Below are 16,520 nucleotides of genomic sequence, written 5' to 3' on the forward strand. Positions count from 1 at the left end.
GAAATAACAATCACGTCTCACAGTTTCCCACGAAGAAGAAGAAGAGGCGTACACTTCCGGGTTTCAAAAGCTTGATAGCAACGAACAACACCGCTGGCCTGACCGACGCGCTGAGTTTTCAAAGACTGTGGCGGGTAATGTTATATAAAAAGTAGTAGTATGTTAGTCAAAAAGCCAGAGATGAATTTACTATGCCTATGTTAATGTACTGGTATGTGCTAGTTACCCTAAAACTGAAGTTTCATTATCACAATACAGACAAACGTTACATTTGCTTTGCAACGCTTTGGGATTGCTCTTTTGTTTTTTTTCATGAAGCAACGTTACAATGTCTACCAACTGAGTTGTCTTTCAGCTTAATATGTGTCAAAGCGTCAGAAATGTGTTTATATTAACGTCACATCTAATAACAGTTTGCTGAGCTTTCAAACGTCCCGCTCCTCCTGGCGATCAGTCCATGGGAGTCACACACTGAAACAGAGCATTCCTAGAACAAGAGCACATATCAACCAAAAAGGCTTTCAAAAGATAGAACCGTCTTGAACAGAGTTTTTTTTCTGTAAATATTTCAGTATTCAGTTAATAATAATGTCTCCCAGCAGCTGTACGAGCTGACTCCTTTATTAACATGTATATTTCATGCATAGCTTGCTATTGCTGACCCCTCTTATTCAATTTGCAAAGCTTGGTCTGTGTGGCCTTTTGTTACAGAATTGGCTGCATAAAGTATGTGAATGTTAGACCTGCAACAACAATGCAGTTTTGATGACTGTTTTTTTCTTTTATTTTCAGTGTTTTGTGCTGGGATGGGATCTCCAACAAAAGAAACAACACCACACAGGTAAGATCTTATAGTCAACAACACACAGCACTGAGAGTGCCCATTGTGAGAAGGATGTAATGCTTTTAACTGTAGTCTCCCTGAAAGATGCTTAGACTTATTTGGTCAGTCTGTCTCCCACTGTTACAGTCCTACGTCTTATCCCACATGGATTTATTCTAACTCATCCTTAAGCGGGTTTAAAGGAGACACATTTAGGGTTCATTACCCAAGTGTGTGTGTGTGTGTGTGTGTGTGTGTGTGTGTGTGTTAGTGGATTGGTATGCATAAGTGTCCTCCTCCATTTTAGCCTATGAAGACTTTTTTTCCTGCCCACAGAACCAACATTCATACCCCTGGTCAAGAACCTGATTCCCCACTTCCCCCCATCCATGAGAGGCTGGCGTACCTGCGTCCCTCTAGGGAGCTACTGGAGTTCTACAGACAGAAGATCGCCCAGTTTGATGTAGAACATGAGGAGCTGCTGCAGATGCTGGAGAAGTACAAAGACATTACAGAGGACCAGGTGACACACAGCTAGGGGGCTTATGTTACATTGTTTTTCACGTTTGCCAGAGTACTTTCGCCTGTTTTTAACTTGTCTTTTCTCCATCCCCGATATCCTCTCAGCATAAGCTACAGTGGGAGGTACGACAGCGTGAGGGAGAGATTGCAGAGCTGCAAAACGCTCTGAGCGACATGCAGGTCTACCTTTTCCAAGAGAGAGAACAGTCTCTGCGGCTTTATGCAGAAAATGACCGACTAAAGATCAGGTGGGTACATGGTTGATGATGAAACCATTAATAGTAATAGTTTTCTGGACTATCTGACTGGCTGCCATTGGAGATACTGCATATAATTTAATGGTACACATGTAATGCACATGTCTACCATGCTTTATTCTTTTTATTATTCTTCTATAACTTGCATTGTTTATTCCATATTTATATATTTCTACATTTATTTATGTCAACTGTATGTTTGTCTATGTGTTGCACCTTATCACCAAAGCAAATTCTTCATATGTGTAAAACACTACTTGGCAATAAAGCTCCTTCTGATTCTGATACAGGTGTTTTTTTACTTGCCCGATTACTTTTCTTTTCAAGACTGTGGCTGTATTCTGAACCGCCTACTACATAACATAGCAGCCTGCAGAATGCAGTATGAAACTGTTAAATCAATTTATTTAGCAGTAGCTACGCCAGGCTTAGTCGGGTTCCAGTTTTGGAAAGTAGTAAACAATAGGAGGAATATAAATGTAGGTATAATAAAGACAACACTTAAGTTAAGCCTGCCAAGCTAACTTTTGATATCATAAAGACAACAACATTAACCTTAGTGAGCTGTCAATAAGAAAACAACACAACATACATTGCTTATATCTAACGCTGAGTTATATTTTTTTGGTTACAGAGCAGTTATATTCCTCCTTGTCCACCACTCACTTGACGCAGTGATGTTGCTGTTTGCCATTTCAACAATGACCAATTGCTGAGACTGCCTGATTAAAAGAAGATTATATTACTGACTGGTTGTTGTGTCAAGCAGTCTTTGGTCAAATCAGTACCTACTGCTAGTATAGAAGGCGGTTTCAAATACAGCCCGTGTGTGAGCATTTACGCAGTTTACTGTTGTGATTACTGTACTATGACTGAGAGAGGTGCAGTCAGCCAGAGTAAGGAAAACTGCCTGTATAGGTGACGTGCAGGGCCTTTAATTTCTGTCTTCATTATTGCACTGCCATAATTCTTCCTCTTACGTACAAAAACCCCCCTCTAAACATCTGTTTCCTGTTGTACAGAGAGTTAGAGGACAGGAAGAAAATCCAGCACCTTCTTGCTCTGGTGGGTCCTGATACAGGAGAGATCACATATTTCCACCGGGAACCTCCTCACAAGGTACATATGTTTACTTCATCATAGACCATTCTCACAGCGGACGTCTTGACTTGACGTGGTGCAGTTTGTCACCTTAATATATGCTGCATTGGCTGGCTCACCTAAACGGAACAGAGACACCATTAATGTGATTAGTTTAACCTGTATTTTTCCTGTTATGATAACAATAGCTGCCGTGAACAACACTGACTAACCATCAAATAATTACAGTGTAATTTCCCTACTTGTTAATAGTTAATAGTGAATTGGCGAGGAGTGTCATGACTGATTTCTGTTCACATATAAGCAAACTGAGGAAATGCTCATTATGACCATGTGACAAATAGCTCTAACTGGTTTGCGATGACTATGTTTCAGGTCACTATCACACAGAGGAAGGCTGAGTCCAGTTTGGAGGAAAATCTCAATCTCAGGCCAACGAGGTTAAGACCTGCCCTGACCAGGAAAGGTTTGACCTTTTTTTTTTTTTAGCAAATGCCCCTTCTACATTTAAGATTTATGTTATAATGAATGGCAGCACCTGATGTGGCGAAGTTTTCTGTTTTATTTATTTATTTAATATACTGTATATATATAGGAAGTGATCTGCATAAACATTAATTATTGCTCCAGAGAGACTTTTTGATTTCATATCTGTCCAAGCAGAGACTAGCAGGAGAACAAAGTCAGCAGATGGGGTGAATGGAGAGAGCCTGGAACAATACAAGAACGATAACCAGACATTGTTACTACAGGTAGGTCTAGGTGTCAACTTCCCAAACGCAGGTCATCAGTGTTTCCTCTAGGATTTTTTTCAGCAGCGGGGTCACGGCAATGTGTTGCCTCATGTTTGCCTTTTGTGTCTTCATTTCACAGCTTCTGACATTTATCTGTAGACATTAATATAAAAAATAGGAAACATGAGAAACCTCCTCCCTTCTGAGGTGCATTTTATTTGCACATTAAAATCCAAAAAGAAACGTCTCCTCATTAGCTTAAAAGGACTAGTTTGCATCACTAATTAGCTTTACTAACCTCAGCTCCTCCAGTCACCTCGTCCTTTCTTTTCCAAAACCACCTTATCAGACTGAAAAATGTATGTACCTGATGTTCTCAACATTGGACAAGTAGGCAGTAATAAAATACAGCTTCCAGTTACTTTCCATAAATTGAGCTAATGTTAAGTTACATAGCAGCTATGTAGCTGCTGTAGAAGTTTTCCTGCTCAGCTGCGCAGTCTGAAGGGGAGATGTGAGCTAACTTAGCGCTAACCGGCTTCACTTTTCCAGCAGGTGGGAAACAACAGACTTTTCTTGGTCTTGAGAAGCTAACACACTGTAACAGACACCGTACATTTACTGCCAGAATATTTTCCTCTGCTCGCGTTCACCGTCACTTTCTGCCGCTCGGACAATCAAACACTCGCTATGCATCTCCTGATTCAGAGTTACTCTGCTCTTGTAACACAATCTGTCACCTATGTTCTGCATAGAGCGAGGAGAGGAAGCGAGCCGAGCATTGAGTGCTGCAGAGTGAAAACATTTGTAACGCATAGTTTAATGATCGTGGGAAATTTTAGTAGTGGTGTGATTCAGCGGTGCGCCGCTGCTGAATGCATATAGAGGAAACACTGGGTGATGGAATTTATGTCCCCTCATCTCTCAAAAACACCAGAACATCACATCTCCATATTGATTTTTACTATTGAGAAGGGATGGAAATGTTTCCCCGCCTTCTTGCTTCTCCACAATTTTGGTGATGAGTGTCCTTTTATTTGTGTGGCTCATGTCTCCAGGTGGAGGCTCTGCAGGCTCAGATGGAGGAACAAACCCGTCTGGCCAAAGAGCAGGTAGAGTCTCTGCTTGAGGATCGACGGATTAAAACTGAGGAGGCGCAGGCACAACAGCACAGAGATCAGGAACGAATCACAGCTCTGACTGACAAGTGGGTCTGCATGTTTAGTTATTTGTTTTTACTGTACGAACATCTCACCACCCTTTTACATGTTGGTCCCTAGTGAAACATAGATCTGGACTTGTTTTCCTTCATTTTGGAATTACACGCATCACTCTGAACAATGATAAATACATTCTTCAGCCTGATCTCGATTAATAATCCTCACTTCCTCTCACATTTGACACCGCAGGCTCCAGCGAACCCAGAACCTGCTGTACGAGAGCACCAAAGATTTCTTGCAGCTAAAGTTTGACACACGGACTCATGAAAAGAGCTGGATGGTGGAGAAGGACCGGCTGCTGAGGGAGCTGGACTCCTGCCACAACCGTCTGAGGAAGTCTGGGTCTTCTGGTGCAGAGCTGGGCCGGACGTGGCAGCCCAGCAACAGCACAGCACTGGTCCTCCCTCGACCTCAGCCAGAGTCACAGCAGATACGCAAAGAGGAGCTAAAGGTAACATTTGTATATGTTAATTGCGGGCCTAAAGAAAACTTTCCTGCTAACTTATTGATTTTGTAAAATCAAAGCTCTTTTTGTTTTGGGGTGCTGTTTGTTTAAATTAATTTACTTCATCAGGCAATGCAGGAGGACCTGAAGCAAGCCCACCGTCTGGCAGAGATGTACAGGGAGCAGTGTATCACTCTGGAGACAGAACTGGCCCAAATCAGAGAGGAAGGGGATGTGGGCAGGGAAATATTTAAGGTACCATGGTTGGACAGATGCTTATGTCTGTAAAATCCTCCTACACACCTCTGATTGACTGTTATATATTTTGTGGTTATCCCCGCGTTTCTTGTACTGATAGTTTTAACGTGCTAAATCTTGTATGTATCCAGGAACGTTCAGACAAAATGGCCAAGCGTCTTCAGCTGATGACTCAGCGCTATGAGGCACTGGAGAAGAGGAGGGCCATGGAGGTGGAGGGCTTCAAGACGGATCTGAAGCACCTCCGACAGAAATTCAAAGATGTCGAAAAACAACTCCTCAAGGTGAGCGTTTAATTTTGTTTGTCATGGTCATGAGAGAATTAATGAAAAAAGCCTATTTTGAGCTCTTTTATGTATCATGGCCACAGAAAAAAATCATTTCACAATTGTTGCTTCCAGATGTCCATACTGCTGATCATGAACATTTCAACTGTTTAATCTAGTGTGTATGTATCCACTGCTTCAGGCCACTCTGAATATTGGGCCTAACCAGGACTTAGCCATTCTGCATGAGGTACGTCAGACCAACACCAGGACAAAGAAGGTTCAGGGTGAGCTGATGGCGCTGAAGGCTAAGATCTACGGACTGGAAAATGAGCTGAGATTTAGCTGAGGAATGGACTGTGATGTCATGTGTCTACCTATACCGGAGAACCTGTGTGAGGTTTATTAGCCCAGTCATGTTTTGTGCTACTTGTTATTACTGAAACGTAGAGTGTTATTTGTATTTTGTACTGTGGATTAATAAAGAGTTTTTGTTACAATGATTTTAAATGAATGAACACAATCATTTACAGAATACATTCTGCAAGCAGTAATAGGTATTTTCACAGCAGACATTTTGACTCATGACAGTAGGAAAAGCACAGATGTTACTAAGATGTTACTACTAACATTAACAATGCTAATATTTAACTGTTGCAGTAAGCCGTGACAGCCAGCAAGCACAAACCAGGAACCTGAGACTGAAGCAGCTAAATGAAATTCAGCCATCACTAATTTTGTTATTCACTGTGCTTTTCCCACTGTGACATTAAGATTTCACCTGTTAAAAAGGCCTGTTAGAATGATAAGGGTGTTATATGTTCCACTTGAACAGATGCAGCAACAGTTAACAGCAGTGTCTTTGGCGCCTTGCATGGAAGCCTCTGCCATCAGTGAATGAATGTGTGTGTGACAAGTGTAAGACTAGAAAAGTGCTGTATGAATACAAAGTTAATTTAACTAAAAATAAGCCAAATCTTCTTAGTGATTACCTGTAAAAACTGGCACAACAGAGGCATTAGGCAGATGCAAGATGATGGTGCAGTGACATCTACATATATCTACAACCTGATTATGTTTTTTTGTTTTTTTACATACAAAAGTTAAGAGAATAGTAAATACATATTGTACTAAGCCGTCACAGCCAATCTGACCATCCTTCTTTTTACATTACCAAATTTAGTTGATGTTTTATCCAAATTACAATATATGTCAGAGGTCGCGCGCCTCTGGAGCAACTAGGGGTTAAGTGTGTTGCTCAAGGACACATTGGTGTCACACTGGGGAATTGAAACAGGGTCTCTCACACCAAAGGCATGTGTCTTATCCACTGCCCCATCACCACCACCCTCATTTTTATTATCCAATAGTCAGAAACTTGTAAAACCTTCAATAACATTCTCTTCTTAAGTTTCTCTGGAAACAAAACCTATAAAGTCTGTTGTGATGAGCAGATAAAATAAGGTGATTTCTGTACTCAGTTGACTGGCCATAAAAAGCAAAATTCAGTATGAGATGTTATTGTTTGGTTGACCCACTGTACACACTTTGTAAAAATATGTGCATTTGAAATATATAAATCAAAACATATTTCCATTTTGTCATACTCCAAGAGTTAAGCTGATGATACACAGAGCAATGGTGCTGGGCAATGTTGCCGTCAACGGTAATGAGTAAAGATTATTACCGTAATCCCCTTCCCCCATCACTCCTCCACCGCTATCCGTTCAAAACATAGTCGGACTTGCCACCAGCAAGATTTCTCAAAAACCTGCCCTGTGTATCATCAGCTTCAAACAGTGTGAAAGTCAAATCGTATGAAAAGAAATATATATAGATGGGACAAAGACAATAAAGGAGAATAGAAGTTAATTAACTAAAGTAAAATAAAGGCAGATTAAATTATGTTCAAAAATGTAGTAACAAAAACAACAGTTTATCAAATATATGAAATGACTTAACGGACTAAAACATTACAGTAAAACGGCATTTTTTGAATTTCAAATAAAATCATATTTTATTATAATACTACAATACTTTACATTCAAAATATATTGATCAATTACATCGCAGCAGGACGTCTCAAATTGTGTTTATGTTGAAAATGTTAAATGGAAAGTTTAAAAGATCAGTTTCATTTTTCCAGAAAGTCATTTACAAACTGTTTCCGGTGGATAACGTGACGTAATTGTACCGGGAAGCTATGACGTTATGATTTGCGGCTCTGCGCATGCTCATCCATTGTCGTGAGAGAGTTGCAGGGCTAAGTTACAGTATGATGGCAGCTACACTGAAGAAACAGCGCAGAGTTGAGTATCAACTGTCACTTTTGTGAGAGACCATGACCCATTGGTCCAGTCGTCAGATCTGCTAAGTAGGCAGATACCGTTAGCTCAGCTGAAGCTAGCCCAGCTCTGTTATTGTCTCTCGTTTAACCCAACGGCTATTTACGCACAAGTGCCTGGAGAAATGCAGAGAATAAGGACTTTGAAAACTGGTTGGCAGCGGCTAAAATCATGCTGCGAGGGAGCCGCAAAACTTGTAAACACCTCACCTTCGGCCTCACGAAATTACAGCAGTGTAAGTGTATGCTTTACTCAAACTTTATTTGAATTAAGATGACGATGAATTAAGACAAAGTGAAGAAAATGACACGCTTTTCACATTTATATTAACAGCTGGCTTTGAACTTAAGTTTCGGAAAGAAACACATTGAACACCATGTTTAAGCTAATCACAGCGCGCGCACAGTGATGATTACTTACTTATATACAACCACAGCTATTACTATCTTATTCACTCAGTTCACTCATCATCTGCTCCAATAAAACCACGCTGTGTAATTGATTAATTGATTGACTCTCAGCCTGTAGTTTATGAACAACCCCATGTTTTCCACCCTCTGGCCCAGCTCCCTCCTCAGAACCCAAACTCATTCGGGCTCCTCTTTGACATCGATGGGGTACTGGTGCGGGGCAGGACACCGATCCCTGCGGCCAAGCAGTGCTTCAGGAACCTGGTGGACCACAATGGGAAATACAAGGTGCCTGTGGTGTTTGTCACCAATGCCGGGAACTGCATGAGGCAGACGAAAGCCGAACATCTGTCACATCTTCTGGAGGTGGAGGTAAACTGAACACTTGACACCTTTTTAAATGTGACCTCCACTTGCTTTGTCTGGAGTCTTTTTCTCTGTACTCCCTTGATCTCAGGTGTCTCCCGACCAGGTGATGCTGTCCCACAGTCCTTTGCGAATGTTTACCTCGTTCCACAAAATGCGTGTGCTGGTGTCGGGACAGGGTCCTGTGGTGGAGGTCGCTCACAAGTATCCTTTCTTAAAAAATCAAGAACTCTGGTTTCTGCACTCCCTCTGAATATTGACCTTAAAAGTGTGCATGTTCTGTTTATTCAGTGTATTTTTGTCCATGTTCCACTTTGTTATCAGTGTTTAATCTTTGTACCCTTTGTTCCCTTTGCTGCCTGACTTTTCTCAGCCAGGCCTTTCACAGATTTTGTTGCTTTTTTTAATTTGTCATGAGGGATTGTGGTAAAGCCTTGGATTTTATTTTCACTTTCTTTTCTCAACACGTATCAAGACCTTCCCGGTATATATTTTTCAAAAATGTTTAATATATACCTCCAGAATCACATTATATAAGTCCAAAGCCAAATTCTCAACACACACACAATAATATTGCAAGCAGTTATAAATTTTATGTTAGACAAATGTATTTTGTGGCTCATAACTCTTGCTCACCTGTGTTTATCTTTAACCTGCCAATCTTCAGCCTGGGCTTTCAGGATGTTGTTACTATAGATATGCTCAGAGAGGCATATCCTCTGCTAGATGTCGTTGATCACAACAGAAGACCCAAAGATGGAGTAAGTAGCATTAATGTTGAACCTAGTTTATGTTCAGTTACAGTTGAGTCACACATCTTACAAAATGTGTATGATGTCTTACAGATTCCACCCACCAAAGGCTTACGGCCAATACATGGTATGTTTCCACACACAGTCCACATTGTAGCTATAAGTGTAACTCTTAACAATGGATTCACAGTTCATAATGAACACAGAGCTGTCTGTCTTTTATATTGTGCCCTTTTTCACCCGTTTCTTCCTGCAGCTGTCATCTTATTTGGTGAGCCAATCCGATGGGAGACCAACCTCCAGCTTATCGTTGACGTGCTCCTAACAAATGGGAACCCAGACAACGCCTGGAGTTCGATGCAGTACCCTCACATCCCGATCCTGGCCTGTAACATGGACCTGCTGTGGATGGCCGAGGCAAAGAATCCCAGGTACTGTGTGTATGTGTGTGAAAAAAAGACACATTAGGATTTATATGACACCCTGAAAAATTTATAAAAGTTTTCACCACGGTATTATTATATTTAATGTCTCTGTCTTATAGGTTTGGTCACGGGATGTTCCTGGTGTGCTTGGAGAGCCTGTACAAGAAGGTCACGGGCTATGAGCTGAAGTACGAGGCTCTGATCGGTAAACCCAGTGTGGTGACTTATAACTACGCTGAGCTGCTGATTAGGCAGCAGGCAGAGAGCCTTGGCTGGACCACACCTGTGAAGAGGCTATATGCTATAGGGTGAATGACTCAGTCTTCTCTTGACTTGAGACCCACATTTGAATCATGGGGTTTGTCCTTTTCTGTTTGATGTGAAGCTCCATTTTAATGTGTTGTCACTCTGCCTCTCTTTATAGTGATAACCCCATGGCTGACATATACGGTGCCAACCTCTACAACCGCTACCTCCAGGCTTCTCTGCGTACCAAGGCCCAGATGCAGGCTAAGAGTGGCGCAGGAGGTGCAGATCCCTTGGCAGAAGCTGTCGATGAAGCCCCTAAAATGACATCAGCTGAACTAGGCGGAGCGTCAAGTATGTATGGGACAGAGGAGGACCTCCCCGAGGGGTGCGTCTCCATGCTGGTGTGCACAGGGGTGTACAGCAGAGACGAGCAGGAGCTGCCCTCAGACCCGACGCACACTGTCACTGAGCAGCGAATCTTCCACGGTCACAGGGACTTCCGCTTTGACCCCAGCCTCACCCAGCCGTCCTTCGTGGTGCAGGATGTAAAGGAGGCGGTGGAGCTGGTGTTTCAGCAGGAAGGCTGGCCTCTGGAGTAGGATGCGCAGCTCGAGTCTGTCAAACTCAGGCTTCATCTCAAAGCCGTCCAATAAACAGATCTTAATGGAACTTAACAGCTAGTAGCAGAAACTTTATGCGTGTATTTTGTTTTCTAATCTAAGCCCCCGATTGTCACTGGGGAGATGAAGCTGTTACTATGGCTAGTTCTTAGAGAGAAGTGTAATAGAATCAGCCAATATGCAGGTTTACACTTAATATAGTAAAGGGACGCACATTTTAAGTCGGTCATGCTTTGTAGTGTGTCACACACTGTAGTGTGTGACACACTGCTGCAGTACTTTTTTTTGCATTTTTCCTGAACACACACACCCATGTTTCTGATGGCCCTACTTACTATATATATATATATATATATATATATATATATAATTAGTCAAGGATTCTAGGTCATCAAGTCGTATGTGCGTCCTTTATGCCTTTGCTTTCTCTTCACATTGTTAAAGGGTATTTCTGGTAATTTTAAAAATGGACCCTACATATTTTAGGGTCTAAATGACTACAAAAAATTATAGGTACCATTAGTTCACCTCAGCTGGCAGCTGCAAAACAGGCTGCAATGGCTGCAATGAAATCCTTGCAGGCAATTGCACCCCTCAAAAGTACATCTACTCCAAGTGCTTGTTTTAGCCACTGACAGACACAGAAGTCTCGCTCACTCTGAAATCTTGCGAGAGGCAAGTGGTTGCACAAAGCAGGCAGTGGAAAACTAAGTCATCTTAAAGCACTTGTAATGGGCTATATTTGACGGATTACGCTGTAGCCACTGTAGCTCGTTTTGCGGCAGCTGAGGCGATCTGCTGGACCAATTACAAAACTGTATGTAGTCATTTAGAACCCCTAAAATATGTGGTTAAAAATAATAGGGCACAGGTTTAAAAATACAAGAATCACCCTTTAGTTTAAGTGTTGACTTGCGTGTATTTTTATTACACTATCATGGATGAGAGTTCAAACAATGTTTCACCTTAATCAAGATAAGATGGATTTTCTTTGTACAACACTCTCCCTAACTGGGTCATCTTGCCTTTCCTAAATATACACCCACCCAACTAGATTTGCTTGTTTTTACTGCTGTCAGCTTGTTTGTTTTTTTAAGATAGGGTGAATGTGTAAACCACTAATGCTGTCGAGATTAAGCTGCCAGGTTTGGCTTTTAGCCTGAATCAATAGTACGGTAATTTTATTTTAGTGATATTTTATGAAAGTGTCTGAATCAGACGAAGTACCTAGAAATGAAAAGGGTGCTATTTTTCTGTCAAGTAGTTCTGAAAATCTTACGAATGGTTAATGTCTGTATTAGAAGACTTTTGTGGGAGAACAAATTTAATTACAGTGGCAGCTCCTGTGTCATAAAGTGCTTGTTTGTCATATTTGTAACTGACAGGTATGACACTGAATGATTTGCAGGAGATTTCAATTGCAGGTTTAAACTGTGAACTCTGGTAATGTACTGTAAAAGCAGTACTGAATAAAAGACCAATTAAAAAGGATGGAAGACACAAAAACATGTGCCCTGTCAAGTGAAAACATTCTGTATTTCCATAGTACAGTCTTAGTACAGAGTCCTCCAGCAAAGTTTGTACTGCTGGAGTCATTATCACATTCAGCAGCAGTTATCCTCAGAAGCAACCGTCATTAAAACCTGTGTTATTGATTCTACTGACTGTATAAATATCAATATAAAACATACACAACTTATATTCACACACACACATTGCAACATATGGAGTTCATATGTAGTTCTCCTAAAACTAAACCTCTTATCAAAAACACTTGTACACTGAGACTGTCAACACCAATTTTCAAGTCTTAAACAACACGTCCGCTCAGCACCCACACTTTCTGTCTGAGGACGCAGTACCAAGGACTGGGTGGGAGCTGTTACTCAAAATGAATTGAGGCGAGCCTTGAGAGGCCTCGTCTGTGATGGTCATGCCGTTGCGTGCCAGCAGCTCCCGGGCCATGAGGATGAAGGCCGCCTCCACGTTTTGGGCCTCCTTGGCCGAGGTTTCAAGAGCAGCCAGCACACCCTTGTTCTCCGCCAGAGTGCACGCATCCTCGAACAACACCTGCCTCTGAGCTTGGAGGTCTGACTTATTACCTGCAGTGAAGAACACAACAGGAAGTGTGTATAGTTAACGTGTCAGATTGTTTCAGCTTAACAAACCAGCAGTCCAAAACCCAAACCCAAAGATATTCAGTTTACAAAGATATAAATCAAAGAAAAGCAAGCAAATCTTCACTTTGGAGAAGCTGGAAGATTGGACTTATTGGCTGGGTAGTGATGGCACAATAGATAAGACTCATGCCTTTGGTGTGAGAGACCCGAATCCACTGTGACCCATCCACCAATGTGTCCCTGAGCAAGACACTTAACCCCTAGTTGTTCCAGAGGCGTGCAAACTCTGATGTATAGCAATTGTAAGTCGCTTTGGATAAAAGCGTCAGCTAAATGAATAAATGTAAATTATTTAAACAGTAAAATAGGTGTATAGAAAAGTAATAGATTCTTTTTCTATTGTCGATTAAAGGATCAGTGTGTTTATTATTTTTAGGAGGCTATATTGACAAAAATGCAAATAATATAACTATGTTTTCAGTGGTGTATGCCCTTACATAGTTACAAACAGTGTTTTTATTACCTTAGAATGAGCCATTTCTATCTACATACACCGCAGATCCCCCCTAACATGGACATCGCCATGTTGTTTATAAGCTCTGATAATGATAATCCACATCTTAGCAGTAGCGTCCATATGGTTTCCACATTCCGACTTACAAGCACCTGAACACACACTGAAGTCGGAAGAAAGACTTCACAACTTGGGAAATGGGACTATCCGATGAGCACATAAATGCACCATGAGCCACTGGCTGCAATTCGCAACACTCACCACTAGATGCCAACAAAACCTACACACTGAAGGTGTGACTATCCCTGACGGCTTTAAAAATATGACCACATATTTGTGTAAAGGGGAAAAATAAACAACACAAATAAGATAACAAAAGTGCATGTGGCTGGTCTTCAGCATATTTACTGTCACAATAACCAATAAACTAGACCAGCACTATCTGCTGCTGAGAGTAAATACGCAAAAGCCAGTGAGCAGAGAAGGTAAAACAGATAATTACAAGTAAAGTTTAAGTGGTTGAGAAGTGGAGCTGCTGTCTCTCCAAGTAGCATTAGTAAAGTTGAAAACTTGAAAGAGACACAGTCTAAACACTGATGTCCTGTATGAAAAGAATATTAAAAGAATATTATTTTGTATACAATTTAAAGTGTTAAAAAAACCATCTAGTTACTTATAATTATTATTATATTATTTTCACTCCACTTACCAATGAGGATAAGTAGCACACTGGCAGCTCCATACTGCTCCACCTCCCTGATCCAGTGGGAAACCGATTCAAATGTAGTGCGGCGTGTGATGTCATAGGCCACTATGGCCCCGTGGGCACTGCGGTAGTAGCTCTGAGTTATGGTGCGGAAACGCTCCTGTCCTGCTGTGTCCCACACCTGCATCTGCAGTAACACACACAACACAAATCCAATATGAATTCAGTGGTTACTCTGGGTTAATAAATGTGGGTTAAGTGTGTCTCCAAAACAAACATAAAAAGCTCTAAAGGTGATCAGTCCTTTTTGAACAATGATTGTGTTTACAGAACCCCAAACTGATTAGCATATCAAGACATCCATGCAGGGTGTGTTAATAACAAATGAACACACCCAGAAAGCTAACACACAGGTGATATTATTTGCCAGTCCTCTTTCTCTAAAGGGAAAAAAGACACTGGTTGACTCAAACAAGCAGAGGGGTTAGTCACTTTAAGACTAGAGTAAATCCACAGACACATCTCACACATCCATTTTTTTTGTTAATAAAAATGTACCCGTTATAAAATGAAATGATCCAGAATATACGTGGAGATGTGCATAACAAGCTGTGGTCTAAGAATAAGTCTGATGAAAACTGAACTGGGTTGGACAAAGAAATAAAAAAAACTTTTAAATGAACAAAGAGTTTAACAAGAAAGAATCATCACCTACCTTCACCCTCTTGCCATCGATGTCCAGGGTGCGAACAGTAAAGTCGACCCCGATGGTGTTTTGCTGCTTCTCTATGAATATGCCAGACTTGAAGCTCTGGACCACACAGGTCTTCCCCACATCAGAGTCCCCGACCAGGATGATTTTAAACAGAAAGTCGAAAGAGTCCTCAATCTCCGGCCCTGCAGACTGCATGGTGAAGTATATAGATATATATAAACAAACAAAAAAATAACACGCTGAGGCTGAAACACTAGATCCTATGTGCCTTTAAGCAACAGAACTGGTTCCTTCCAAGTTGTGTCAATAAAAACTGAAACTATTTACAGAAACAGCGGTCACATCCTTGTCAGAAAAAAGGGGAAAACTGCTCCCAGCTGAATATGTGTGATCCACAGGTAAATTTGTCCCAGTAAGAGATTTTAAAAAATCCCACTCAAACTGTTAAATTCAGAGCTTGCTTCTTCTGTCATTTCATTTCTGCCATCACAAAAAACAACTCCAAAATCAACTTAATTAATTATCCCACTGTAGATTCAAGTAAAAGTCCCAAGAGTTGTTTTTTTTCTTCATCCTGTATCCGTTTCCATGTCTGCGTTACACTATCTGCCACCTTCTTCAAGTCCTACACACAAGTATAGTCTGTCCTGCTGCCCTTTAGACTGCCACTTTATTTGCCCTCTACAACACCCACCTCCCCCCACCCCTTCTAGGACAAGTATACACACGCCTCTTACCTGTCTTGGTAGGTGTGATCTCCAACTGCCAGCCCACCTGCACCACTGCATCTTGGGATATAGATTTTCAATTCAGGCTCTGTAATAGGACAGAATACCAGGAAGGGGTAGAAGTTAAACTCAATGACTTAAATCACTTATTACCAAAAGTACCGGCACAGGCATAAATATGTAGATGTCATAGGGTTAGATAGATGTAGGCATGTTGAGCTCTGGTTGGTTTTTAAAACTAACTGGCTTACCATTTAACCAAGTTGAGGTACACTGAAAGCCAAGGAGCTGGCGTCTGACTCTGAACAGAACCTTGTGTCTTTATGAAGACAGGTTTTGCTAACAAGGCTCAGTGTGCAAATACCCCTGAGCAAACAGCTTAAACCACTCCTGCAGTATAACTACTCCTGACAGAATGTAAATACTTGACGCCTTTGTCTTAACAGCTGTCCTTTGGACCCCAGAATGGCTTTTTATGCCCTACATGCCTACACGTATTAGCCCCCTCACTGACTACTGTCAACGAACACATTCCACAGCAGTCCACGACAGAAAGGGCTTAAGAGCAGAATAAGCAAAAACAAAATGCAGCAGACAAACTGAAAGGATGTACGGTAATTAAAGACAGGTTCATCTAACATAAAGTGTAATTGAAATAATTTTACCTCAGGCTGCATGCATTGATATCAAAGTGAGATGTTAACACAGAATGAGCATACTGCTCTGGATCTGAATCAGTCTCCCTCTCTCTCTCTCTCTCTCCACCCCCTCACTTGTTTCTGTCGTCATCTCAGCCCACAGAAGAACAAGGCACAGCTGGACACAGAACAATGTGAGTGTGTGAGGGGCACTTGACCGAGCTGGGTCTATCTTTGGCTGTGACCACCAGCCACCTTCTTTCTGTTGAGTGGTTGTGTGTGGCTGATGCCTTGCTAAATGCAATA

The 16,520-nt window shown here is 41.5% G+C and overlaps 3 protein-coding genes across 4 annotated transcripts; 2 read left to right on the forward strand and 1 right to left on the reverse strand.

Annotated features, from left to right (window-relative positions):
- Nucleotides 1-53: 53 nt before the first annotated feature.
- On the forward strand, nucleotides 54-6,136 carry ccdc77 (coiled-coil domain containing 77). Its single transcript, XM_038706398.1, has 12 exons — nucleotides 54-134; nucleotides 793-841; nucleotides 1,160-1,346; nucleotides 1,451-1,593; nucleotides 2,625-2,721; nucleotides 3,079-3,169; nucleotides 3,367-3,455; nucleotides 4,496-4,644; nucleotides 4,847-5,108; nucleotides 5,232-5,357; nucleotides 5,492-5,644; nucleotides 5,829-6,136. Exons 2-12 carry the CDS (start codon nucleotides 807-809, stop codon nucleotides 5,973-5,975), a joined length of 1,479 nt encoding a protein of 492 aa, XP_038562326.1. The 5' UTR covers nucleotides 54-134; nucleotides 793-806; the 3' UTR covers nucleotides 5,976-6,136.
- Nucleotides 6,137-7,856: 1,720 nt separating this feature from the next.
- Nucleotides 7,857-12,284, forward strand: hdhd5 (haloacid dehalogenase like hydrolase domain containing 5). 2 transcript variants are annotated; one of them, XM_038705562.1, is made up of 8 exons: nucleotides 7,858-8,206; nucleotides 8,538-8,753; nucleotides 8,839-8,951; nucleotides 9,415-9,508; nucleotides 9,593-9,626; nucleotides 9,756-9,930; nucleotides 10,044-10,232; nucleotides 10,349-12,284. In XM_038705562.1, exons 1-8 carry the CDS (start codon nucleotides 8,096-8,098, stop codon nucleotides 10,770-10,772), a joined length of 1,356 nt encoding a protein of 451 aa, XP_038561490.1. In that variant the 5' UTR covers nucleotides 7,858-8,095; the 3' UTR covers nucleotides 10,773-12,284. The 2 variants fall into 2 exon arrangements, with proteins under 2 accessions (XP_038561489.1, XP_038561490.1); XM_038705561.1 differs by having other exon boundaries at nucleotides 7,857-8,206; nucleotides 9,415-9,626.
- LOC119893431 (ras-related protein Rab-19) lies at nucleotides 11,970-16,433 on the reverse strand. Its single transcript, XM_038705565.1, has 5 exons — nucleotides 16,242-16,433; nucleotides 15,586-15,664; nucleotides 14,849-15,037; nucleotides 14,137-14,320; nucleotides 11,970-12,895 (listed from the first exon to the last, which is right to left on the reverse strand). The coding sequence occupies exons 2-5, from the start codon at nucleotides 15,634-15,636 to the stop codon at nucleotides 12,621-12,623; spliced, it is 699 nt and encodes a 232-aa protein (XP_038561493.1). The 5' UTR covers nucleotides 15,637-15,664; nucleotides 16,242-16,433; the 3' UTR covers nucleotides 11,970-12,620.
- Between the last annotated feature and the right edge of the window lie 87 nt (nucleotides 16,434-16,520).

This window comes from Micropterus salmoides, unplaced genomic scaffold, assembly GCF_014851395.1.
Source record: "Micropterus salmoides isolate LMB-PRFRI ecotype aquatic unplaced genomic scaffold, ASM1485139v1 Ms_hic_scaffold_8, whole genome shotgun sequence".
Classification (NCBI taxonomy): Eukaryota; Metazoa; Chordata; class Actinopteri; order Centrarchiformes; family Centrarchidae; genus Micropterus; species Micropterus salmoides.

What these genes read in the sequence shown, in the direction of transcription:
- ccdc77 (XM_038706398.1), top strand. Translation starts at nt 807, where the DNA reads ATGGGATCTCCAACAAAAGAAACAACACCACACAG. An exon ending in ACCAGACATTGTTACTACAG is followed by an intron (nt 3,456 to 4,495) that starts GTAGGTCTAGGT and finishes TCATGTCTCCAG; the next exon opens with GTGGAGGCTCTGCAGGCTCA. An exon ending in TCGAAAAACAACTCCTCAAG is followed by an intron (nt 5,645 to 5,828) that starts GTGAGCGTTTAA and finishes CCACTGCTTCAG; the next exon opens with GCCACTCTGAATATTGGGCC.
- LOC119893431 (XM_038705565.1), bottom strand. Translation starts at nt 15,636, where the DNA reads ATGCAGTGGTGCAGGTGGGCTGGCAGTTGGAGATCACACCTACCAAGA. An exon ending in TCGATGGCAAGAGGGTGAAG is followed by an intron (nt 14,321 to 14,848) that starts GTAGGTGATGAT and finishes GTGTTACTGCAG; the next exon opens with ATGCAGGTGTGGGACACAGC. An exon ending in TGTGCTACTTATCCTCATTG is followed by an intron (nt 12,896 to 14,136) that starts GTAAGTGGAGTG and finishes TCTTCACTGCAG; the next exon opens with GTAATAAGTCAGACCTCCAA.
- hdhd5 (XM_038705561.1), top strand. Translation starts at nt 8,096, where the DNA reads ATGCAGAGAATAAGGACTTTGAAAACTGGTTGGCAGCGGCTAAAATCA. An exon ending in GTGGTGGAGGTCGCTCACAA is followed by an intron (nt 8,952 to 9,414) that starts GTATCCTTTCTT and finishes GCCAATCTTCAG; the next exon opens with CCTGGGCTTTCAGGATGTTG. An exon ending in GCCGAGGCAAAGAATCCCAG is followed by an intron (nt 9,931 to 10,043) that starts GTACTGTGTGTA and finishes TCTGTCTTATAG; the next exon opens with GTTTGGTCACGGGATGTTCC.